The following is a 23,622-nucleotide window of genomic DNA, read 5'->3' as shown; positions in this document are numbered from 1 at the left end:
TAGAAACAAAGCAGAGGACGTGTTTGTGCCCAGCATATCGAGGCGCTAGGCAAGTGGGAGACGCTAAATCAGCTTGGGTCGCTTCTCTACCATGGAAGCTCGTAATTGTCTCTAAGGTTGGACGACGATTATCTTGATCACGACTACTTCCTCTCCAATCCTCCATCCACCAGCTACATCCAGAGAACTTGCTTCTTCTTGCTCACAGCCTTGCTGGAACCGACGTAAACCTAGCCCGGAAATTGATCCGTTCCCCTGTGGGCATACGGTATCGCCGGGCACACTCCAAATTGGTTTGCTAACCAGCGCAAGACGAATCTCTCCAGAAAATCCGCGCCGCTTAGAAGCAATCATAGCACGCCCAGAAGGCATTTGCACACCTCACGTCTGCTTCCCCGTAATATGTACTTAATAGATTGATCCTCTGCTTGGGGATGGGTTGAGATTGTGTCCTGTAACGCACACCATCCCGTTGCCCAATATCTACACGTCAGCCTCCACGTCAGACATAGCCGAGTAGATGGCCCTGACGTAGCCTTCGGTTCGAGACGATCCCACCATACCCTCTCCCATTTTATTCATTGTGTAGCCTATAGTCATCCTTTTGTCCATGTCCATGATACCAGCCGAGCCTCCCCAACCAACCCAGAAACACGTCCTACCCTGCGGAACCCATCCATTCGTCTGAGCCTTGGTGGCTAGGGCAAACCCGACTCCAAACGTGAGTGGAGTGGCAAGAACCAAGTCCATCCCATTTGATTGCTCTGCGAAGATCAAATCGACTGTCTTTTGTGACAGGAGCTGTTTCCCGGCAGCAGAACCGCCGAGGGTGATGGCCGAGAGGATTTGAACGACAGACCGGGCGTTGCCGAAGCCGCCCATGCCCCCCAATCTAGCCCTGCGGAACTCTGCAGTTGAAGCGTTCTCAGCCTTCATGGGAGTTCCATTAAAAGCTTTCATCATGACACTCTCTGGGTCAATACCGTCTGGCATGACAGAGGGTGGTGGCGGAGGAACAATATCACAAATTCGATCCCAGTCTTCTTCGTCGGCGCCAATCTGAAAATCTGCACCAAGTGGCACTGCAATCTCGGTTTTGACAAAGTCTCTGAGAGACTTGCCACTAACTCTTTGTACAAGCTCCCCGACGAGGTGACCTTGACTAATCAGATGATACCCAGATGATGTGCCAGGTGTCCACCAAGGAGCTTGGCGGGCCAACTTTGCCGTTGCGCTTGGTACGTCGTAAATATCTTCCACTGTGATTGGGGTGTCCCATGCTGCCAGGCCGGAGGTGTGGCTCAGAATGTGTCGGACTTCAACGTCTTGCTTTCCGTTTGCCGCAAATTCCGGCCAGTATTTCGCGACCTTTTCTCCTGGGTCAAGGAGACCGCGATCGATCAGAATCAAAGCAGCCAAGTTGGTGACGCATTTTGTTGTCGACCAAACCGGCCCAACCGTGTTCTTTGTCCATGGCTCGGTCCGTTCCAAGTCTGCATGTCCCCCCCAAATGTCGACAACAGTTCTGCCATCAAGATTGATGCAGATGGATGCACCCAGTTCCTCGTTTGAATCAAGGTATTGCGCAAGGAGTTCCTTGACTCTGGCGAATCTGGGATCGCACTCACCTTGAACCGAATCCATCCGTACAATTGTATGATTGGTATAATTACACCGTCGAATGCGACGGTTGATATGTCAAAGTTGCTCAGTATAACTTTGGGCAAGTTTATTTAATAAAGACGATGGAAAACGGGGGCGGGGTGATTCTGCAAGGTGGAATAGGCAGCCATCAAACTCGTTGTGCTGTGAGGACAAATATATTCGACGTCTTAGTGCTGATGTCAGCACGGTACGGGCATATGTTTTGATGATCTACATCGGGGGCGTACAACTGTTGTCTAACCTCGGCAGACTTAGTTCGCAGATTTGTTGTGCGGCACGACAGCATCAACACAGAGCAAAGGCATAAAAATCTGACAATAGAGCCGTTAAGCTAAACGACAGTTGCACCGTGTTTCTATTGTACACGGCGCCAAGCCTGAATTCAGGACACACGTGTACATGGACGACGCCAAATAGGGCCAGAGTGAACGAAGATACGGTTCTCTGCCTTCCACTGGCAACATTGAAAGTGATGACACAACAGCTCATGCGTGTCGAAAGAGGTCGTGCGGACAGGTGTCTTGTACAACCGGAAATGGTGCCTAGAATACAACCATGCGTGCATCGTTAACATCAAGTCCCTACGACGGCAAGAGGTAAGATACTTCTTAATCCTGGAATTTGCGCAACTGCGACGAGCGCTCAAATACATATACCTGCTGCCGGGCATGCATTTGTAAAACCCCTTCTCTGGATGGTGTTTCCACAACTCTGCTGCAAGTTGTTCGTTCGGCATCAGAAAACATGGGCTCTTTGCATACAACAGGCCGGACGGGTTATACATTTGTCTAAACGGCTAGCTATGCGTTGAACGACATTCCCGTAGTTAGTGGCTTTTAATGGAAGAATGCCTGGCCACATAGATTGTTAACGGTTCCGATCAAAACTATCTCTTTAGGTGAGCGGAGTGTTCCCATGTGCGAGATCCAACTACCTAGCGGTCATGTTCACTGATACAGGTGTAGCGCATTTGTACTAGACATTTGCGACCCCATGCGCCTATTCTTACAAGCCTAATCGTGCGACTTGAGTCACAGATAACGGAAGCTTTAGTCTACAATTAGACAGACGACTTATCCTTATGCGACTCGTATCGTCTGTACTTGGCCTCGTGGCTAGAAATGGACAAACTCTGATAGCGCAACCTGGACCCGGAAATTCGTACCTGGTCTCGGGGTGGGCTCATACAAACTCCCAATGTACGCCGCCGTTTGCAAAGTAATGAATTCCATCAATCAAATACACGCAACGCGCAATCGGAACTATCTGATGCTAGTCCAAGTTATCTGGTAACAATTGGGTCAACATTGTAGGAGTTGCGGAACATATCTATTCGTCACCGCCACCGCTGGTGCCGGCCCGGGTTTTGCTATTGTTGTTAAATGGCATTGCCGGTGAGTGGCATCTCCAAAAACAACAACACACTGTAACGTTCCATACGCGTCTTTTAAAGCCTGTCGAGTTGAGGTTGGCAAACGTTTTCGGCACTGGAGTTCCGAAACCAAAGGACTTGGCTATTTATGTGTGGAAAAGCTTAGGTTAGCCTAGGTTTTCTGTCTGTGGTTGGCGTTGTCTATAGGCTGTAACGGCTATAGCGGCAATAAATTAGTTGCATTCGGTTAACAAGGGCACGATAACTTCTCCTTAACGCCTTGCTCGTGTTGCTTGATTGGTGGATCTGGGAATGCAACAAAACGCGGGGTGCATTTCGCTAAGAGATGTCAATGCCTGCATACATCTGGACACTATATGATGAAGCGGTTTCTTATCAGACCTAATGCCGGCCCGGACCTTACCGGACTACACGGAGCACCGATGTGGTTGAGATTTGACGTCGATATAGAAAATTCCTCAGATTCACGGCGCTTTTCTGTGTGCTACTGCTCCATGTGGCTGTATATAAATATCCTCAGCTTAATAGCAAGAAAACAGTAATAAAACCAATGCTCACAGCGTATACTTTAAGCAAACTTCCCTCATCTCTTGAAATAAACTTGTACCCAACATCATGATGCTCTCCAATCACTTGATGGCTTTGACAGCCGTTATTGGGCTCGCCCGTGCTGTTCTTCCCGCCAGAGCCGCCATTCCCACCAAAGTCAACGGGGCGGACTACAACAAGCCCAATGCCGGCCCACCAGCGGCTTGGTTTTCAGGTGACTCTTCGCTGCCAGTATCAAAGGTAGCCGCAGCCGCCGCCAAGGCCTCGAAGGTACCGAAAGATGCGTCCTATGTTCTCTCAGAGGGGTCTTCGAAGAAGGCAACCATCCACAGCGACTGGGCTGGATTTTCCAAGGTTAGTGATACCACTAATAAGTTATGCTCTGGCATTGCTAACGCGAAAACCAGGGAGCTGCCTATGTTTTCGTTGCCGACATGGACGTAGACTGTGATGGACTCGATTACAAATGCGAGGTACTTGAGCTTCTCGCACCTATACTACCTACAGTCTGTTGTATCTAACCCAGCGAGTCATAGGGAAACCCTGACGGCCAGGACGAGACGAATTTTGGAGCCCTCGCGGCCTATGAGGTGCCATTTGTTGTTATTCCAGACAAGTTTGCAAGTGAGCATTCTAGCGAACTTGCCGGGAACAACCTCGTCGCAGTAATTTGGTACGGCGTAGCATTTTCCAAAGTCTTTGGGAAACTACTGCTAACAATACACAAGCGGAGGCAAGCTCTATTACGGCGTCTTTGGTGATACGGACGGCGACTCGCCCGAAGAGATTGGTGAAGCTTCATGGTTGATGGCTAGAACTTGTTTTCCATCTGAGGGCCTGAATGGCAACAATGGACATACGCCTGCAGACGTTACTTGTGAGTGCTGAGGAGATTTCTGTGTACTTATAAGACTCTGTCCATCGTTTGCTAAACACCAGCTATAGACATCTTCTTCACGGGCGAAAATTCGGTTCTTCCTAACAGCGCCATTGGCAACAACTACGTTACCAACTTTGCTGCGCTCAAGAGCCTGGGCGACCAGTTGATGAAAGATCTTGTTGGAAACTTGGGCCTCTAAGGGGATTACGGCCATTGGGACGATTCGAAACAGGCACACCAAGCGTCCGGGTAGCCTCTGTTCTGTGTGCTCATAAGTTGAGAATAATTTCAACGTTCCGAATTCCAGAATGTTAAGTTAGGCGGGATTATAAATATTCAATCAACAGTTCCGTAAACTATGTCGCTTATTGCCGCAGCTGGTTTCTTGATTAGGTTCAGAAGCAGACATGTTGATTCAACTCCGCTAGGCCGAACAACTATCTATCAATTTAGTCCTACTACACGTAAAATTAGACTTCAAGTTAATCCACACTAATTTCTCGCCGAATAGATGCATGTTTAATTACATATATACGTATCTTTGGGGTAAAGTTGTAAACGCGGCTGGGCGTTTGTTGAGATCAAGATGCTGTAGTGACGCTGCAACACCGTGGTATTAATGTCTAAATACACGCGTTGCCTCTATCCTGGGACAATTCCCCCATTACAAATTCAGTGTAACCCACCAGTACATGTTTTAGGCTACAAACTCTGTAGCCTTGACGCCATCGACCGATCTCTTTCTCTTCGGAGCCCCATTGCCAGCATCGCAAGCACCAGAAGAGCCACTTCCGGGGTTACAGTACCAATGCCAGTTGGAATCTTCGTAATTAATGGTGCCATGGTCGTTCCAAAAACCCCCTAACTGATTTCCCTTGGAATATGGCAGCTCACTGCACTTCTGAACCCCCCCGAGTGCGGTTGCGTGCACGGTGCTGCCAGCCTGAGACGCAGCCTGGTCGCGATTATCGCCCTTGCCAACCTGGCAGAAGGGAGAACCATATTGTCCACCGCCGTTCGTGTTGGTGTAGTAGGTCATGTCCGCAATTGCAAGCCATAGTGCTTGGGAGCCGGTAGCAGCCAGCAACAAGAATGGGAGAGACTTGAGCATGTTGTATAGTAAAGACGAATGTGAGACAGATAAATGAGTTTTGTATGCGTGGGCTAGGTAATTTGAGTTTGCGAAAAAAAGAAATCGCATCCAACTTATATATACCTAGATTTATACACCACTCTCTTCTCTACCGGCTGATTTTGAGCGGCGATGCCGACTTCTTGACCAGGCGTGACGTCAATCTGGGGATGATCGGCATCTCTGCAACGCACCATGCCGGCAAGGGGATGAGATCTCCGTGAGATCAATATAGTGCTGATGTACCGAGCTCCACATGCCAAGGCACATTGTACAAGTGCTCGTAGCTATTCGCGGATAAATCTAAATGCCATCCAACTCAGCACATCAGTAATAACGATGCCTAATCGATCGGCATACGAGAGCACTTGGACAGTTAGCCGCGACGTTCTGGAAAAACGGCAGTGCTAAACGGGATGCAAACGAACAAGCAACGGCGGAATATGTCAACAAGCATCTGCGGGCAACGGTTTCTCACTATGTAATAAAGCCTGGCTGATGACGAAAAGTCATACGGCTCTTTGGGAGTTGAAGGTAGTCATATGATGGGATTGTTTAGCCGAATAGTGCCTGTGAATAGGGATAGCGCCGTCAGCAGTATCACACATTAGTCAATTGATTAATTGCCGTATCAGGACATGCCAAACCCCGTTACGAGCGCTTTTCGGGGGCTGGTGCTGCCGTTTGGGGGTCAATCAGTTGTTGTTGGGGTGGGTGGAAGTGGTGCCAGTTTCGAAACAGTTAAGGGGGGCATCTGAGAATGCACTTGGCGCTGATGCTATCCCTGGCCTAGCTAGAGTAGATTTTGCGAAAACTGTAATTCTGGCTTGTTCGCGTAACGATTGCTGTATTATTTGAAGTGGATTGATTGTGGTTTTGGCCATCCTGGTACGGGTCATGCAATATGACTGACCACTGAGATCTTGGCGCTCACGTCCCACGAATTCGGGGCAACAGGAAGAAGTTAATTTGTATCTACATATATAGGCCCTTTAGCCAATCTAGTAAAGTGCCTAGCTCCTTTATACCTCCTCCTTCCTCACCCCAGACCTCCAACCGCTCCCGAACCATGTCTACGCAGTCTTTCCACTTCGGCGGTACGATGATGTGTGCCGCGGACTCTATACCAGCCTGCTTTCCACGGAATGCAGCAATGAGGCACAGAGCATGATTAAACCGCACGCGGCACGCTCCCCACGACCCGGGATGGCGAAAAAATGGGTTTTCCGTCTGGATTCGATAGACGCTTAGTTTCAGGCCCATGGATGCACGTGAGCCAAATGATTCGGCTTGTGATCGGGTGAGTCGCATGCCGCCATGAAGGCACATATACAGGTAAGCACGGCAGAGAAGCTCGCGAACCTCGACATACCGCTCACGTATCAGCTTTATGAGCTCGGGTTCTTCCGGGGGTGGTCGCGAGTCGGGCGGGATGCGAAATCGGAGTACCGGAGGCAAGCAATCTAACCACTGCTGAAGCTGGCCTTCGAGTTTCTGGACGGTGTCGGCAACCTGGGATGCTGTAAATGAGTCAATCGTCGGTGACAGCCGAGTAGCAGCGCCACGAGTGCGGTTGAGGAGCCGGCGCAGCGATATCTCGGCGAGGTAGTAGTAATAGGAAAGGGTAGTCGATTGTTGATTGTCTCCGGGGCTTTGTTCAAAGCTGGCAATCGTCGGAAAGGTAGGTAGTGAGTAAGGGAAGGATGACTCCTGCAAGGTGCAGCAAGGGAGTCCATTAAGTTCGTGCCGTATCTCGCTGAGTCTTGTCAGTTGTGACTAAACTCCACGCCAAAACTAAACCGGTTTGAATAGCAACTAGCATTTGTGATGGCTGGGTGAAAGCTTGTTTACCATTCAGATTTGAGACATGTCCAATATAATCGCTGCTCCAGGCCTATAGATCGGCCATTAGTAAGAGCATCGCCGACGGTCCAGACTACATACTCTCTTCCTGCTTGGACCGAGTCGTCTTGCCATCGGAATGCTTCAAGTTATATGCCTCCCACATCATCGATGCAGTGCGGAACATCTTCCATCCCGGGATCGGCTCAATGTTGTATTGATACCACATTCTCGATCTGTTAGCACGGCTTCTTCATGGTATCCCGGCGGGCAACATACCCAAACAGGCAGAAACACACCACGCCAAGAAGCGAGTCGTCTAGGTATGCCGTGGACATTCGTTTCTGTGCCATGGTAATGTACATCAAAGACTCTCTCATACGATGATCGGGCACTGCAATGGTGATGCGTCGTGTCTGGGAGGGATCAACCTCTACAGTGTGTCGTTCATCATCGGGGTAGTTTCCCCAGATGGCAGCCAAAGCAAATACCAATAGCACGAGGCACGACGTGGTCGACCACCCGAAACCATGCTCTAATACGTACCTGATGTGGTCGTTGAGCTGATCCGCATCCACAATGGGGTTCTTTACTTGAATCTTGGTCATGTAGATATCCCGCAGCTCAATCATGCGTTCTAGTGACAGGTCCGGGCTCTCTGTGGCTCATCAGTACGGGCCATGACCAACTCCCGATTCCTCAAGACTTCAAGAGATGGCACTCACCGATATCACCGGGTCTCCCCTTCTCGGCGTAATGCGATGGTGGAAACGTGCTCACCGGCTTGTCCAACGGAAATACGGTCCAGTTCAAGATCATGTCAGAACCTGTGATTGGGGTCCAAGGAGTGTCTTTACGCGAAAGTGTCTCCAAATTCACTCCATCCATATCCAGAGGCCGCTGAGGAGTCCTGCCCGCAGCTGCCGTCAGCAGGCGCCCCTGCTCCTCAACGGCGATCAATATCTTCTTGCCCAGTGTTTCAAAGCTGGGAAGCCAGAGGTTAGCATTGCCAAGTGCCTCTCATGTCAAAGGATGGAGCGCACGCTGAGAAGGGATCCTTGTCCGGGTAGTTGCAGTCTAGACCTCGCTCAGCGCATTTCGCACATGTCGGTCGGACAGAGTCGCATCGCGTCTTGCTGGCCCGGCATGCATCACAGGCAGCTAGAATTCTGGTATGGCTTGCGTTTCTCCTAGGTCGCTTCCTGTTAGCATCCTCTGAGTTGCTTGATACCTCCATACTTTGCGAACAAGCTGCGGATCTTAGTCCCGAATGGTTATCAAAACGTAGACAAGTCAGGTCAGTGTGCCGACAAGATGTGTGGCGGCATGTGTGGGCCGGCCGGCCCATTCCTGGACATGTCAGCACGGTTAAACAGGCCACAGCAGGGTTTGACGGATAAAGTAGAACAGCATAGGGGTACTAGACTGAGTGTAGGCCCCTGATGCTGCTCATCTCGACGTACATTCGGTGCTACTGAACTAGGCCAACGGGTATGCCGCCAACTGGACGTTTGCCCATGCCAACTACTGCTAAGCGAGTAAAGTCAAACCTGGCTATTTGATCTTTGGGTCTTTATAGCAGAATTCCTACAGTACACACGGTGACAAGAATGTGCGTTCAATTTTTCATGGCTCGAAATGCCTCATAACTGGACTGAAACGGTACTCCTCGTTATCAATGGTGATGCTACACATTTCCCACCAATCCACCAGACTATATCTGGCCGTCGGGTGTTGGGTGCCGGCTGTATTCGTATGATTGCTCCCGCAACCGCTGTAGGTCTAGATGCTTTTACATTTTTAGACGTGTATCCGAACAATAGTCCCTTGGCAGGACGTATCCCAAGAAACAGCAGCATCGAGACTTACACCAACAACGGAGCGCTGCATGCTCAAGCTACGGCAAACATGCCACTTGCCATTGACCAGATTTTTCAGCGGTTATTCTGATAAATTGGTAATTATGATAACATTCACTTACCTGTTCGTAGAGACATCTCCATCTTTCTGCACCCCGCCACGGACTCATACGCATCCATATTTCTCTACTACCTACACCCTGATGTGAAAGAAAGTAGGTGCTCCGCCATTCACGCCCAGTGCCACCAAATTGGAACAATCCGATGATGCAGAGGGACAGTATAAGTTGTATCCATTGATGTGGGCTCTGGCTCACGTCAATCATCTGTTTCGCAAAAAAAATGTCACTTGTCCAACTCCCATCTTCAATAATTTTCCCGCCCACAAAACGACCACTTAAAACTTTACTGCCGGGCTAGATGGCAACGTAATGCTCACTAAAGTGTCCAAGGAAGTGCATGAAACAGGTAGTCGGTCCCACAGCCGCCTTCTTGTCCAGGGGCTCGGCTGGATTCTTGCTTTTATCCTTGGACAACGACGAATGACGAGGAGGGCATCTCCGATGTGAAGGCAGCTGGTGGGAAATTTTCCCTCGCACTTGTTTGACGTAGGGAATATGGAGACAGCCCAGCGGCTAGACTCTAGTTACGAGTTTATCTAGCGCGGCACCGGCAAGCAACCGACAACGTGCAAAACTGCCTGTCCGCATAATCCGCCCAAACGCGGCGCCACGATATGACAACGACTGGGTGCAAGGATAGGCCGCATCCACAATTCACCTTAGTCGACCCCTCTCATCTCATTTTCCATGCCAGGAAAGGTTTGTCTTCAAATTACTGTTCTCAATTCGTTCTAGATGTATCATGTGGGTAACAGCCCGGAAGTTTCCATAAGAAATAGCATCCATGGAGTTGATTATATCCCACCAATTATGGAAGCCTGTATTAACTACATTCACAAATCGACAGTTTTATGTCTCGATCAGGGGCTTTTCTGAGGTGGTATAAGAAGCCTTGATATCCGCCGAGATTGATGGATTCCATTTGTTCCAGACAAACGCAGTTGAATCTGCTCCTATTGTTCTCTTCACATTCTTTGCTTTTGTCGTTCATTACTTGTTTCCTTTCTAACAGCTCTTATTCACCAACTGCCCGAAATTTCTCCCCCCACAATGCAAAACTCTTGGAGTACAGGTGCTCTCTTGGGCCTGCTGGCAGGTCTTGTAGTTGCCAGAGATGTACCCTCAAATGTGCAGTCGCTTTTTGATGCAATCAAGGCTAAAGGCAGCTGTACCAATCAGCTGGCCACCGGATTTTTCAGTCAAGAAAAGGACTCCAAAGGTAGGAATACTGAAAAAGTACTTTCCCAGCTTCCCGGCGGCATTGCTAACCGTGGGCTAGATTTCTCGTACTGCGGAGATCACATTACCGATTCCGGTATCATTTACCTTCAAGGAAACGGCGGCAGTCTGGTAAACATGGATATTGACTGTGATGGCGCCCTGGGAAAAGGTGACGGCAGCTGCGATAGCTCTACCGACACCCAGAGCCAGACTACATTTCAAGACGAGATTAGAAGCTACAAGAAAGGCATAAAGGATCTCAATGCTTACGTCCACCCCTACGTTGTACTGGGAAATGAGGGGAAAAAGAAAGGCTATGTCAACTTTGACCCTCAGCAGTACGGTATTGAGCCGCTCTCCATCGTAGCCGTCAAATGCGGCGATCAGTTGATTTACGGTGTTTGGGGCGACACCAACGGCGACGATGGACCTCCTATGGTAGGCGAAGCCTCGTTGGCCCTCGGTCAAGCTTGTTACGGTAAGGAGGTGAATGGTAACAGTGCCCACGACGCCAATGATGTCCTGTATATCGCCTTTAGCGGCAAGGATGCAGTTCCCGGAGCTGACGGGGCCAACTGGGACGCCAAAAGCTACGCTGAGTTTGAAGCGTCTATTCAGGCCCAAGGTGATCGTCTGATTCAACGCATCGGTGGTGGCGGAAGCAGCGGGGGCAGCCAGCCAGGTACGAATACCGTGCCTACGTCTACCTCCAAGGCTACTAGTGTGGTCCAGTCTCCTCCGGCATCAACGTTGATTGCATCCCCCAGCAGGGCTCCAACCTCACATGCCACTGTCTCGACTTCCGTATCCTCCGTTGGGTCTTCTTCAACATCAGCTGCCGTGGCGACCGCGCCGTCTACTGCATCATCCTGTCCTTCTAACCCTCCTATGCCGTCTTGCTCCTGGAGAGGCCACTGCGAAGGGTCCAAGTGCAAGTCTGACTCTGGGTGCTCTGACGACCTGGTTTGCAAGAAGGGCAAATGCGCTATATAAGTGCGCGCTGTAGAGTATCACATAGCTCTGTTTTATTCTTTTCTGTATAAATAACAGCCTGTAGCAGTTATAGATTATTTTAGAAGCCAATTGCATATATTTACTTGATAATAAGGATACGAAATGGCTGGCCGTGTATGTTAGAGTTGAGTTGAAACGAAATTGAATATGAAGCGTGAACTATTTCCATTTCCTGTTGTGTAGATTAGTTGGGCCGAGGCCTGTTCAACACCGCAATTCTTACCAACTAGACCGGAGCAACATATGACATATAACGCCTACCTGGATACTTAGCCCCCTGCCCTCCTGGTGTGACCAAGTGCTATGGAGACAATCACGGAGAGCTTCCGGGTAGTGTTTCTAGGGTGGAGCGGCTGGCCAACTTCTTGTCCACCAAAGCGCCATAAACTGCGCTTCTAGAACATCAGTTAGTTGACAGGGCTGCATCAAGTGGTGTTACGAAACCAGTTTCCCCTCATTCTGTAAATTCGTATTGGTGAACCCCTCGAACAAGCACTAGCGTATGCACCATCATATCACCACTAATGGCAAACCCAGTAACATGACGTAGATATGCTGACCAGGACTGTGCTTTGGGTTTTAATCCCGCATACTATTAGGCAGACTTCGTTACTACAAGAACTTTTGTTGATGTTGTAGAGACAAAGACTAGTTCATTCTAATAAATAGCGGTGGCTAGCGATTGCACGAAAAAAACTCACTGCCCCGTGTTCCTTTCCCTTGATTCCCTCAACCACATTATATACAGCTTGACATCTTTTCCAAGGCATCCCAAACTCGAGAACCAGCCCAAAATGAGTCAGACCAGTCTCGTTGAAACCACAGGCGAACCGCCTCGTGCTGCGTTCGACCACCCGGGCATCCTTCGACTAAATCGGCCTAATCTGTCCGAGGGAAATTCTCCTCTCGGGCTTGATCTTGGCCTTGGCCAGCTCTTTACCTTGACTGGGCGCTTCATATACGAAACGACAGCCGGCTTATCCCTCCCAACATATCACATCTCTACTCGTAACACCCAGTCTGGGAAGCCGTGGCAGCTTCAACTAAGCCACATGCTTCCCAGCGAGGCACGTCGTGTGAGGGAAGCCGCGAGCGATGGGTCTGAGGAACCATTTATACGATATGACGAGGACCTGACTCTCTATGCCGGAGAAAAGCTGAACGTCCCAATTAGTCTCGGCCGGAAGCCGCTCCTCGTTATCAGAGGGCAGAAGAAGGGCACTGTCCAGGGCAGCGTAATTATGGAGAGGAGCGGCCGCTCATACAAGTTTTGGCACATGGTTCCGATTAAGCACGCCTTGACGCAGGCGGAAACCCAGAGGATGCAGGCGCTTATGCATAGACGCGGGTATCGAGATAGCGACGACTGGAAAAAGAAACTACTGCTGTATGTGCAAGAACGTCCAGCGGCTGGTTCTGGAAAACTAGCATGGTGTGATGCATCTGGAGTAGCCGTTGCCGACGAGACAGGCGACAAGCTAAATATTGCCGACGAGACGGATATCGAGAAGAGAGATCTCATTATTTCCTGCTGGGCCTGCAAGAACTTCGTACTTGATACTGCCAGCTTAGCATAAGCCTCGTGGGATGGCCTAAAGATGCGGACAGTCCATGTGCAGATTGAATACAGGCTACCGCCGGTCCGCTGTCAATTCCACACTCTGTTTCAAGAATTTAAAAGTTTCAACGCCAAAGGCTATTGGCAAATGTTTCATTACAGCAAACTATGTGCCATACCCATAGATGTTGCCCCAAAGTTCATGTCAGATGGTTTCACCACGTATGAACATTCTCACAGGCTGTGACATACATTGGAGATGCGCTCGGTTTCCTGCCTAACAGTCATCTACCCCTCTCAAATCATCTCTCATTTCGAACGAAAGACGCCCTGACAGTCCGCAGTTTACTTCAATAAATGTGAATCTTCCGTACAAACCCCCAAGGTTCGACTCCGTGGCGTTTGAGTAAACCGCTCCACTTTGAGAACGGCTGTCTATACGTCTTTCCATCACCAGGCTGATATTCGAACCACCCAGCATTATTTCCAGAGGAGAATCTGAAAACCCCCCGCTGGTTCACCTCTGCTTCGCCCTTGTCTGCCCAGCATCGATACCACAGATTTCCTCCTTCCATGGCGCCGTGGCCGAAGCGAGCGTACTTCTCCGCATGATAGCAAGAAACCCCGGGGATCTCTTTGATTGCGTCAACACGGGGGGTGCCTGAGGCTATCAAGGCCAAGAGCGCGACGAGGTTGGTTCCAAGCATTTCGAAAAGACGATACAATTTTGACCGTGTTGGTGAGAAGTCGCATGAAATGATGACACAGAAGACGAGGTGCTCGATCCTCAAAAGACGTACTGCTGAACGTGTCTTGGATGTTCCTTTTGCTGGTACATATAGTTTCACAGAGTTGTTTGCTTCCAGTAATTCTAAGACGCTTTGAGTCCTCCCGCATTGTAGGTAAGTTTATCCTCAAGAATAGCCTATTGTTCTTGCTGCAAACGGATAGGCACAGAGTAAGCTTGGTCCAACCTCCAACCCGAGGGATTTCAGACACAGAGACAAGAAAGCGGTGAGCATGTCAGACGCAAGGATCTCACTGTCGTTCGCGAAACACGGCGCTATTCGTTCCAAAGAGAAATGATAACATGGCTGAAAGAACATAATCCACAGCATGCAGTGATGCAGGGGCCTAGATTGACGGCGCCTTTTATAAATGGTCTTCATATTTCCCTCCGCCAGGGCCACGTATCAAGTTCAAAATGTGACAGGTTCGCGGAACTGAGTACTGTTGTTTTAGATTGTGTGACACCATGACAGTCATGACTTTGGCATTTAGCAGCGGCGGCCTTTGTCTGAAGCTCGAACCCCTTTGGGAGGCCCATGGAAAACTTATCGGCTGATAATTCTTTCCCAGATGAGCTCAGTTTGACCATTTTCATGATTTGTTTTCATTTGAATCATTGTTTTATCCTTGTAATGACGGAACATCCCTCCGCGAATATTTCCCAGCGAAATGACGGGTCACAATGATCGTGAGAGTTGTCCTGTGGCCGGGGCGGTTCACGTTTAACTCGCAGTACAGACTCAGTTTCCAAGACCAATAAACCTCTTCGCAACACCGTTCCGTTAGAGACCTATACTCCATCGGGAATTTGACGTTGTGAGAGGCATAAAGACATTGGTGGGTTTATCTGTGCCCTGAAGCCTGAGGAAGCTATGAGTTCAACCGTCACTACCTGGGATGTGCAACTGTATCCCATGTGTGCTATGCCCAAGCTATCATTTCATGACAAAATGCAACAGAAGGCGGAAGATGATATCAATAAGAGCTATAGTGCAATTTTTGGTCGCTAGAGCACGTATTCTGTTTGACGCAAGATTCCAGCTCGCTGCTATGTATGTATAAGCACGCATGTCTTTCCGGCCACTACGCTGTGAAATGCCGGAGAATCGATGTGCACAATATCGGAGATATGCGGCTACTTGACAGGTACGATTGACCACTGAATTCGTCGTGCCTCATGGAAGCGGACACAGCTTGGCGAGGGCCCGGGATCTGGAGTTGAAGAAGCTGCTAGTACATTGCTGCGGGCTTCGTCTTTTCTCACGCACCTATGTGGAACAAGATGTTCCTACTTTGAGCAATCCCAACTCCGCATCAATGGGTCTAGTACCTTTGACGTGCATTAAATTGTACCGCCAATTGTGGGATGTCGGCACTGTTGTCCATTTGTTCAACACGAACGTGCCGTCCGGGAGCCCTGCATGCAATCCGAGATGTACCACCAGCCAGTTTGGGACAAATTGATCGTGGTCTAGAGTCTGGACCTTCTCGCCAGCCGTGTGGCCACCCACAACCCTGTCGAACGCGGATGGTAATGATCAGGGGTTGATGACATCTATCCCGTGGTCAGTACACACCAGCACATCTCTGACAGTGGCCCAGACTTCAACAAGGTTGCACCCAATAACAATGCTCCCGGGATCTCATGAGACGAACTCACTTTATCCCCCAATCATGCTCGCTTAGAAGCGGCCCCATGAGCCTAATACGACCCTCAGCACAGGCTTCGGCACATTTTGAACGACACAGTCTGTTGCTGTAAGCGTTGGTATACTAGCCAAGGAAATAAGTTGTACTATCTACAAACGACAAGCATAGGGCAAAATAAGAGCAAGGCTACGAATAGCGTGCATTGCTTGTTTCGTTTCCCGCCACTCCCATCCTATTAAGCTCTAGGATTTGTCCTAAACGTCGCAAATACAACCCTTACTTGGACTTTCCCCAACCACCTTCCAGAAGCGTCATCTGAGGCTGAGATGCACATCGTGATAGGGCGGCCGCTATAAATAGAGATCAGAGACTAGTGAGCACTCGGTCCATGATTTATGCTTCAAAGTTAACCATGCTGAGTGATATAATGCATGTTCCAAAATTTCCACATGTCTACTACACATGCACCCGCTAAGATGGACATGTATTCTTCAAGCGGGTGAAAGACTGATGTCTTATCTGCGGCGACGTAGAGACGCCAGCTTTATGCATAGAACAGCCATTGATGAATAAGGCTGGCTAATGCAGACCAGCTGCAGACTTTGCAAAAACCATTAACGTGGGGTAACGCTGCCGATATTCATATCGTCGTATTGGACATTTCGGACCTGTCTTGAGTAATAAGCTGGTTACATACGACAATGACATCTACAATTGGCAGCTGCTGACTGCGCATGTCACCCTACTCCTTGTCTATATCAGTTGGGTATATTAAAGAATCAATATTGATGTATGATTTGGCTGGCGCCTCAAAAAATAGCGCTCATGTTCTTCGCTAAAGCTGATACAAGCTGGTCCTTTTGCGATGAATTTCGCCCCAAACTATACACAAGTCGGTTCCAGATGCAGTCGAGGGTTTCGTGCATCTCAAAGCTTGGAAAGAGGCTCCGACTGTTTCCCCAGAGAGGCCTCTGGTCTAGGTATAAATTCCGCCATCTCGGCCAGTTTTCCCCAACATCCACAGAACTGATCCAACCGTCAACCACAACCCACAATAACCAACCTACTCACTTCTGTCCAAAATGCGTCTCCTTACTAGCCTCAATGCCATCTTTGGTGTTGCCGCTGCTGCGGCACTCCAAACCCGGGATGCCCCCAGCACTGTCAAGATCAGGGGCATTAGCCTGCTTGGAAGCGGCTGCCCGGCTGGGACCGCTGATGTGCAGGTAGACGCCACCGGTTCTCTTTTTGAAGCGACCTTTTCACAGTATGAGGTTGAAACTGGCCCCGGAACGTTCCCTGCCGACTGGAGAAAGAATTGCAAGTTGACCATTAACATGGAATTTGACTCTGGGTTCCAGTAAGTCTCTCGTGCGGCTCCATCTCCGCATATCATGGTCACACGAGTCTGACACCAGTCCAGATTTTCCATTGTCGAAACTGACATGATTGGTTTCGCCGAGATACCCGCCGGAGTCAATGGCCAGTGCACCAACACATTTTCATTCACGGGCAATGGTGCAGAGCATGTCGACTACAAGATTGCCCTCAAGGGACATTACAGCGGCAACTTTGACCTTCAGTCACGCCCGGGCATCTTTTCGTGGTCACCCTGCGGCGGTAGCACTGCGATTCTTAACATGAACACGGCATGCAACATCTCACCCACGAGCAAGCCAGCGCTAATTGCCGTAAGCCTCCTGTCTGCTCATGATGCCACCAAAGCAGTTTTCTGACTATTAGTATAGGTCGATCACATTAGTGGCAAGCTCACTGTCAAGATTGCCGTTCAGTGGCGACCGTGCCCCAAGAAGTAAGCCCGTGTAGACGACGCCCGGTTAAGGTTCTAAGTGAGGGCTTGGAATCGGGCGCTATAAGAGACTCAAATTCTTTTGCCGCCCAGTCACGGTTGTCTCTGTTGTTTTGTATTTGAATTTTGAGCTACATTTTCGTTTCCGCTCTGAGCTCTCCAGTGTAGGCCCAGTGTAGATAACTACCTTACTTTGAAAGCTACGAGAACTGTTTGTGTAGAATAATGCCTCTCACATGGACAAACACATTGTGGCGCCTCTAACTCTTAAAATAAGAACAGTCTTTACTTCTATAAAAGTATGAATGCTGTTCTAAGGCCATTCTATCCGCTATATCACCTTCATACTCATGCCTTCGGTCGAACCCAAATTGCCGTGGCTGGTTGTGCGAGCATCTTTTGACCAACCTGGTTGCGCATAGGTACTTCTAGGACGGTGGAATTTACCATGCATATTGTCTTTCCGTCAAAACTGAGAATGAAGACTTTGCAAGCTTCGCTGTCAGTCATGGCTATGAAGTGTTTTGATGGACACGCTTGCGAGACCCTTGTTGACCACGGCGCCGGCTCGATTGCATTTGCAATCCCACCACTAGTTGGTGTTTCCCAAATATCAATGGCAACCGTCTGGGTCAGAGTACCATTTTGATTCAGCCCAAACACACAGACGTAGCCGTTTGTGTGACTTTCGAGACCCCTGGTGGAAGCAAACAAATACCTTGGGTTCGATTCTGTTGAGAGTCGGACCTCGTCGGCCCAATAATGCGCAGCACATTCTCCCTCTGGCAAGAGGCTGGCACCGTGGGCGTGATTCAGACTCTTTACAACCCCAGCCCGGTCCCTTTGTATATAAAAAACGTCAACAATGCTGCTGTGCTCTTGAACAACATACAATACTTTTCCATTGGGGTGTGGCCAAACGTGCCGTGGCCCATCATCAGCCCTGGGGGCAACATGTTTCTGCTGGTCTTGAAGTACGAGTTTCTCAGTTTTGTTCACCGAGAAACTCCACGTGCAGTTTCTACCGATATCTGCCACGAATAATGCCTTCTCATCGTGACTGAGGTCGCACCCATGTGCACCATGGCGAAGGCCGCCGAAATCTCCGTGGGGCACTGAATGCCGACTGGCCCCCGTGTCCGGTTTCTCATGTTCCTCATCAATCGCGAAGTCAAGTTCCTGAACCAAATCCCCTATCCCACCGTTTCTGTCGACCCTGAACACCTCTCCGGTATTGCCCCCTACGCAGTAAATATGAGTATCGGAACAGCTGACATAGCCCGGCTTGTTTCGGACTGGTTTGGAACCCAGCAACTGCAACGCGTCGCCTGAGTCGACGGACCGATATGCCGCAATGGTAGAGATTGGCTCGGTCCAAGCCGTTGCATACAGAGTACGTTGATCCGGAGACAATGAGAGCCACGAGTGAGGGCCGGTGGCGTTGGTGATGCTGGAAACGCTTAGTTGGTTGTTGCTAGGATTAAACTGTAGAGTAAAGATATAAGGCACATTAAAGCTCCCAACATGGAAGTCCAACCTGCAATCAGCTGATGCAGTGGACCACTCCGGATCCTCTTGAGTGCTGTGGCTATGCATCGTATCTACTCAAAGGGGGTAAATTCAGCGTCTATATCTCCTCCCAAGAGTATTCTGAAGCTTCAGTGAAACTTTGTAGTCAAACCTATTCCACAGATTTGCATTCGCACACGTAACAAGTCAACTTGGAGGGAGTCGGAACATTTCTATTGTCGGATACCTTGGTCCATTACCTCTGCGAAGCTTGTGGCTGCTAGTGTACAATCCGGTCAACAGGAAAAGTTCCGACTAGCCGACCACAAAAGCTGCTCTTGACAAACGGTGCCGATCGAGCCACCAGTACAAGATCATCCCAAAACACACAAAGGAGGGGATTCGCCAGTTATCAATCTCTCATGGACGCCACTCACAACGCCCAATGGGTTTGGCCAGCATGTCTCGGATGTTTCCACTGCTCCCCGCGCCAAGACCCTTCATCATCCGATGCGACTCGCTGGTCCAAGTGGCTGAAAACAATTCATCAATGTTCCGGTCCCCGTCTCGCAGAGTTATGCAATGTGTAATGTGGACATGCTGAATGGCTCGGATAGACGAGGCAGTCACTTGGTTTGGCAAGTGTCCGGAAGTTCTCTCTTTTATGACTGTAGATGAATGACTACCCTTCACGTCAAGTGCTTGTGCGTGTGTAACCTTCCACCATTATAAATAAGCCATCGCTCGCTCAGCGAACCAGAGTGTCTCGAGATGGTGTATCTATACAAGCCGTCACCCATTCTTAGCTGGCACCTCGAGACCAAGCCCACAGTTTACTCACGCCGTCATCATGGCTTTAATTCCCGAGTCCAAGGTTGATGTTCTCATCATCGGCGCAGGCCCAGCAGGGCTAATGATGGCCACATCGCTGGCCAAGTGCGGAGTGCATGCTCGCATCGTCGACAAGCGTGGCACCAAAATCTTCAACGGCCAAGCAGATGGTTTGCAATGTCGCACTCTCGAAATCTTTGACTCTCTCGGATTTGCACACCGTGCCTGGCGAGAGGCCAACCACATGTTGGAAATATGTCTATGGAATCCCGACGAACAAGGGGTGATTCGACGGAGTGATCGCATCCCGGATACCATTCCCGGAATCAGCCGATTTCAGCAGGTCGTGCTGCACCAAGGTCGCATCGAAAGATTCTTTTTGGACGCAATGGAGGAGTGCAGCGACATCCGGGTGGAACGAGGCGTCTTGCCGAGCAGTCTGAGCATTGATGAAGCCAAGGTTGACGACGATGATGCCTATCCGGTCACAGTGAGACTACGACACCTTTCGGAGGACGAAGCAACTCCAAAACAAGTGGCAACCTCTGCAAACGGTACGTCGGTCCAGGACGGACTCTTTCGAAGCAACCTTGCCAAGGACGACACCGAGGACCTCTTGAATGCGGCAAAACTCAACGACAAGGCCAACACGGAGGAAATCGTCCACGCAAAGTACGTGTTGGGCGCCGACGGTGCACATTCGTGGACGCGGCACCAAATTGGCCTGAAATTAGAAGGCGACTCCACGGATTACATTTGGGGTGTCTTGGACATTGTCCCAATCACTGATTTCCCAGATATCCGCATGCGCTGCGCGATTCACTCGGCCAACTCTGGAAGTGTCATGGTGATTCCGCGAGAAAACAAGCTGGTCCGGTTGTACATTCAGCTTACAACGACTGAGAGAATCGGCGACGAGGCGGTAAAGGCAGACCGGTCAAAGATTAGCCCCCAGGTGATACTGGAGTCTGCGCAGCGCATCATGGCGCCGTACAAGATATCTTATCGCAAGCTAGACTGGTGGACGGCCTACCAAATTGGTCAACGGGTTGGTACCGCATTTTCAGCCCACGAGCGCGTGTTTCTGGCCGGAGATGCAGTGCACACTCACAGGTGAGTCGATCACATTTTGTTGGCAACATAAGACAGGGGAGAGGGAAGAAGGCAAAATGAAAACCCTTGCACATACAGCACCCACAGCACAACCACAGACTAACGAGGTTCAAACAGCCCCAAAGCAGGACAGGGTATGAATGTCAGCATGCAAGATTGTGAGTTGTCAACTTTGTGGGACTTTTTACCAAGAGGCTGCTAACACAACCCGTAGCTTTCAACCTTGGGTGGAAGGTAGCCAGTGTTGTAAAGGGGCAAGCAAACAGGTCTATTCTCAAGACTTATGAGTCGGAAAGAAGAGAAATTGCAAAGGATCTCATTGCGTTTGATCACAAGTTTTCAAGGTTATTTTCGGGCAGGCCAGCAAAGGATGTCTTGGACGACGAGGGCATCAGCATGGAAGAATTTAAAAACGCCTTCCAGAAGGGTCACATGTTTGCCAGTGGGATAGGTGAGTGTTTAAAATACCTGATGCATTCCAAACGGGACTAATAAACATGTGGTAGCTGTCAACTATGGTAACAGTCTGGTAGTTGCCAAAGAGGCAATGTCGAATGGCCACACAGGCGCAGCGAATGGTCTGTCCGCAGCTACGTTGCAACACGAGGCAGTTTCAGACCAGTCTGTTGCTCCCAATGTCATTGTGGGAAAGCGGATTCCCAGCTTCAAAGTGTTGAGTCAGGCGGATGCGAGGCCATGGCACTTGCACGAGCTCTTACCAAGCATTGGACGCTGGCGCATCCTCGTCTTCCCAGGGGATGTGACGAGAACAGAGCAGAAGGAGAAGCTGACACAGGTCGCAGCTGTGTTTGACGACAAGAAGTCATTTCTTCACAGGTACACTCCAAAGACTGCGCGCTACGACCAAGTCTTTGAAGTGCTCGCCATACACAGCGCAAGGCGGGCCGACGTGACCATTTTTGACTTTCCCCAAGTGTTCAGACCATATGATGAAACTGATGGTTGGGACTACGACAAAATCTTTGTAGACGATGTTTCATATCACGAGGGACATGGCAAAATTTACGAAGAGTTTGCAGTTTCTCCCAGTGGCTGCATCATCATCGTACGGCCAGACCAATACGTATCATATGTCGGACCCTTGAAGAAGCCCGAGGCAGTGAACAGCTTCTTTTGCAACTTTATGAAGGATCAAACTAAGTTGGTGTAGCGAGTTTTTAGCGCATCATGTGTAAAAATAGCAATACAACGGGTCATTTGTTGTTTTCCCTACCTCTTATACCATTCGCTCTTCAACTCATAAGACTGGTCCACTGAACATGAACTTCTCCGTTGTGTGGCACGATCCGAGCATCTCCATTGCCGTTGACTCTCTCATCGGAACTTATCATCGGAACCAAGATCCCCGCAAATGCTTTCCCCGCATCCTCTCCGACCTCCAACATCCTTCACCGGGTACCCGGGTATCCATTGATTCCATTCCAAACCAGATTTATTGCCCTTTTCAGCCCGGTTAATCATCCCCCAAATTGATGAACAACGGCAAAGTTCCTACTCAAAAGAAATCCACCCAAGAAATGTCCGCCCCACAATCCATCCCCTGATGCCTTCTCCCGAGAAACCAAAATGAAGAGCCAAGACCAGGAGGACAGAATACAGCAGAGATGTTCAAGGGCTTGTGACACGTAAGAACAAATATACATATTCCCTGTTTCACTTTTCTTGCCCTCTCAAACCTCGTCATTAGGCGCCGATTTTGGCCCAAAGAAAGAAAGTGAAAAGAAGACACAAGAAAGAAAGAATTAGCAACACACTCGCTGCTTCACAAGCAAACAACAGCCAGTCAAGTCTTCTAACAATTTCCAGGTGCAAGAAGCGCAAGGAAAGATGTGATGGTCGACAGCCTTGTGGCCGGTGTAAGGAACGGGGAGTAGACGAGAAGTGCCGATTCGATACGGACCATGGAGTCCGGAAGCGCCGAGCAAGGCACAAAAGTCTGGCAAAGCAGTCATCATTCACGTCAATGGATGCTGAAGGCATCGTGTGTACTCCGCAGTCCGCAAATACAACTTGGGAACAGCAGTCTTCGGCGGCCAGCTTGCAGCAATCGCGGCTCGTCCGCGACAAACGAGGCAGATTTATCTTTCTAGGCGACTCGGCGAATCTGTCGCTGCTCCGTGTCATACGAGAAGTTGCCAAGACGTGTCATGGAGAGTCCAAGTTTGTGTCTGACCCTCTACGTGCTGGCTTTGTCGAAGCTTCCACGGAAGAGAGTGGTAACTGGATGACCGCTGGAGAACACCAGCTTCCCCCAACCCTTTCCACCGCAGAGGCAAACTACCTGGTAGACGTGTTTGAAAAGGCAACATGTGGCCTGGTCGACTTTGTTGACACGGCCGACTTGCGGGCACGCTTGACGTCCACCTTGGATGGGCAGAGCACCGTACTGGCCCAGGAGAGAATCATCCCATATCTTGTCATGGCCATCGGCTCCCAGTCTTCGCAACAGTTTTGTCGTCATGCGCAAAGCTTCTTTTTCCACGGCCGCTACCTGGCGACGCGCTACCTCATGGATGACGCAAGCATCCTGACGGTGCAAGCATATGTGCTCATTACCGTTTTCTTGTTGTCGGCCTCGCGCCGAAATACAGCATCCATGCACTTGAGGTTCGCCATAGGGTCAATGTACGCCCTCGGAATACATAGAAAGGCCGTTGCGGTACG

At 49.8% G+C, this 23,622-nt stretch overlaps 8 protein-coding genes across 8 annotated transcripts; 4 read left to right on the top strand and 4 right to left on the bottom strand.

Annotated features, from left to right (window-relative positions):
- Positions 1–483: 483 nt before the first annotated feature.
- On the bottom strand, positions 484–1,644 carry VFPPC_05330 (beta-lactamase; the record flags this gene model as incomplete). Its single annotated transcript, XM_018284542.1, has 1 exon — positions 484–1,644. The coding sequence occupies one exon, from the start codon at positions 1,642–1,644 to the stop codon at positions 484–486; it is 1,161 nt and encodes a 386-aa protein (XP_018146086.1).
- Positions 1,645–3,673: 2,029 nt separating this feature from the next.
- VFPPC_15936 (fungal chitosanase) lies at positions 3,674–4,686 on the top strand (the record flags this gene model as incomplete). Its single annotated transcript, XM_018293689.1, has 5 exons — positions 3,674–3,961; positions 4,015–4,080; positions 4,144–4,280; positions 4,336–4,484; positions 4,553–4,686. The coding sequence occupies 5 exons, from the start codon at positions 3,674–3,676 to the stop codon at positions 4,684–4,686; spliced, it is 774 nt and encodes a 257-aa protein (XP_018146085.1).
- Positions 4,687–5,184: 498 nt separating this feature from the next.
- On the bottom strand, positions 5,185–5,598 carry VFPPC_13815 (hypothetical protein; the record flags this gene model as incomplete). The annotated part of the gene is made up of 1 exon (XM_018291587.1): positions 5,185–5,598. The coding sequence occupies one exon, from the start codon at positions 5,596–5,598 to the stop codon at positions 5,185–5,187; it is 414 nt and encodes a 137-aa protein (XP_018146084.1).
- A 996-nt stretch (positions 5,599–6,594) lies between these two features.
- VFPPC_05328 (TPA, Zn(2)Cys(6) transcription factor protein) lies at positions 6,595–8,698 on the bottom strand (the record flags this gene model as incomplete). The annotated part of the gene is made up of 6 exons (XM_018284541.1): positions 6,595–7,375; positions 7,471–7,513; positions 7,564–7,691; positions 7,741–8,119; positions 8,187–8,446; positions 8,505–8,698. 6 exons carry the CDS (start codon positions 8,696–8,698, stop codon positions 6,595–6,597), a joined length of 1,785 nt encoding a protein of 594 aa, XP_018146083.1.
- Positions 8,699–10,492: 1,794 nt separating this feature from the next.
- On the top strand, positions 10,493–11,656 carry VFPPC_05327 (glycoside hydrolase family 75; the record flags this gene model as incomplete). The annotated part of the gene is made up of 2 exons (XM_018284540.1): positions 10,493–10,661; positions 10,722–11,656. 2 exons carry the CDS (start codon positions 10,493–10,495, stop codon positions 11,654–11,656), a joined length of 1,104 nt encoding a protein of 367 aa, XP_018146082.1.
- An 815-nt stretch (positions 11,657–12,471) lies between these two features.
- Positions 12,472–13,254, top strand: VFPPC_13814 (hypothetical protein; the record flags this gene model as incomplete). The annotated part of the gene is made up of 1 exon (XM_018291586.1): positions 12,472–13,254. The coding sequence occupies one exon, from the start codon at positions 12,472–12,474 to the stop codon at positions 13,252–13,254; it is 783 nt and encodes a 260-aa protein (XP_018146081.1).
- A 3,502-nt stretch (positions 13,255–16,756) lies between these two features.
- VFPPC_13813 (hypothetical protein) lies at positions 16,757–17,491 on the top strand (the record flags this gene model as incomplete). Its single annotated transcript, XM_018291585.1, has 3 exons — positions 16,757–17,034; positions 17,098–17,365; positions 17,423–17,491. 3 exons carry the CDS (start codon positions 16,757–16,759, stop codon positions 17,489–17,491), a joined length of 615 nt encoding a protein of 204 aa, XP_018146079.1.
- Positions 17,492–17,832: 341 nt separating this feature from the next.
- Positions 17,833–19,080, bottom strand: VFPPC_05325 (muconate cycloisomerase I, MLE; the record flags this gene model as incomplete). Its single annotated transcript, XM_018284538.1, has 1 exon — positions 17,833–19,080. One exon carries the CDS (start codon positions 19,078–19,080, stop codon positions 17,833–17,835), a length of 1,248 nt encoding a protein of 415 aa, XP_018146078.1.
- Positions 19,081–23,622: the final 4,542 nt, after the last annotated feature.

Source organism: Pochonia chlamydosporia, chromosome 3 (assembly GCF_001653235.2).
Source record: "Pochonia chlamydosporia 170 chromosome 3, whole genome shotgun sequence".
Lineage (NCBI taxonomy): Eukaryota > Fungi > Ascomycota > Sordariomycetes > Hypocreales > Clavicipitaceae > Pochonia > Pochonia chlamydosporia.
This window is presented reverse-complemented; position numbering and strand designations above follow the sequence as displayed.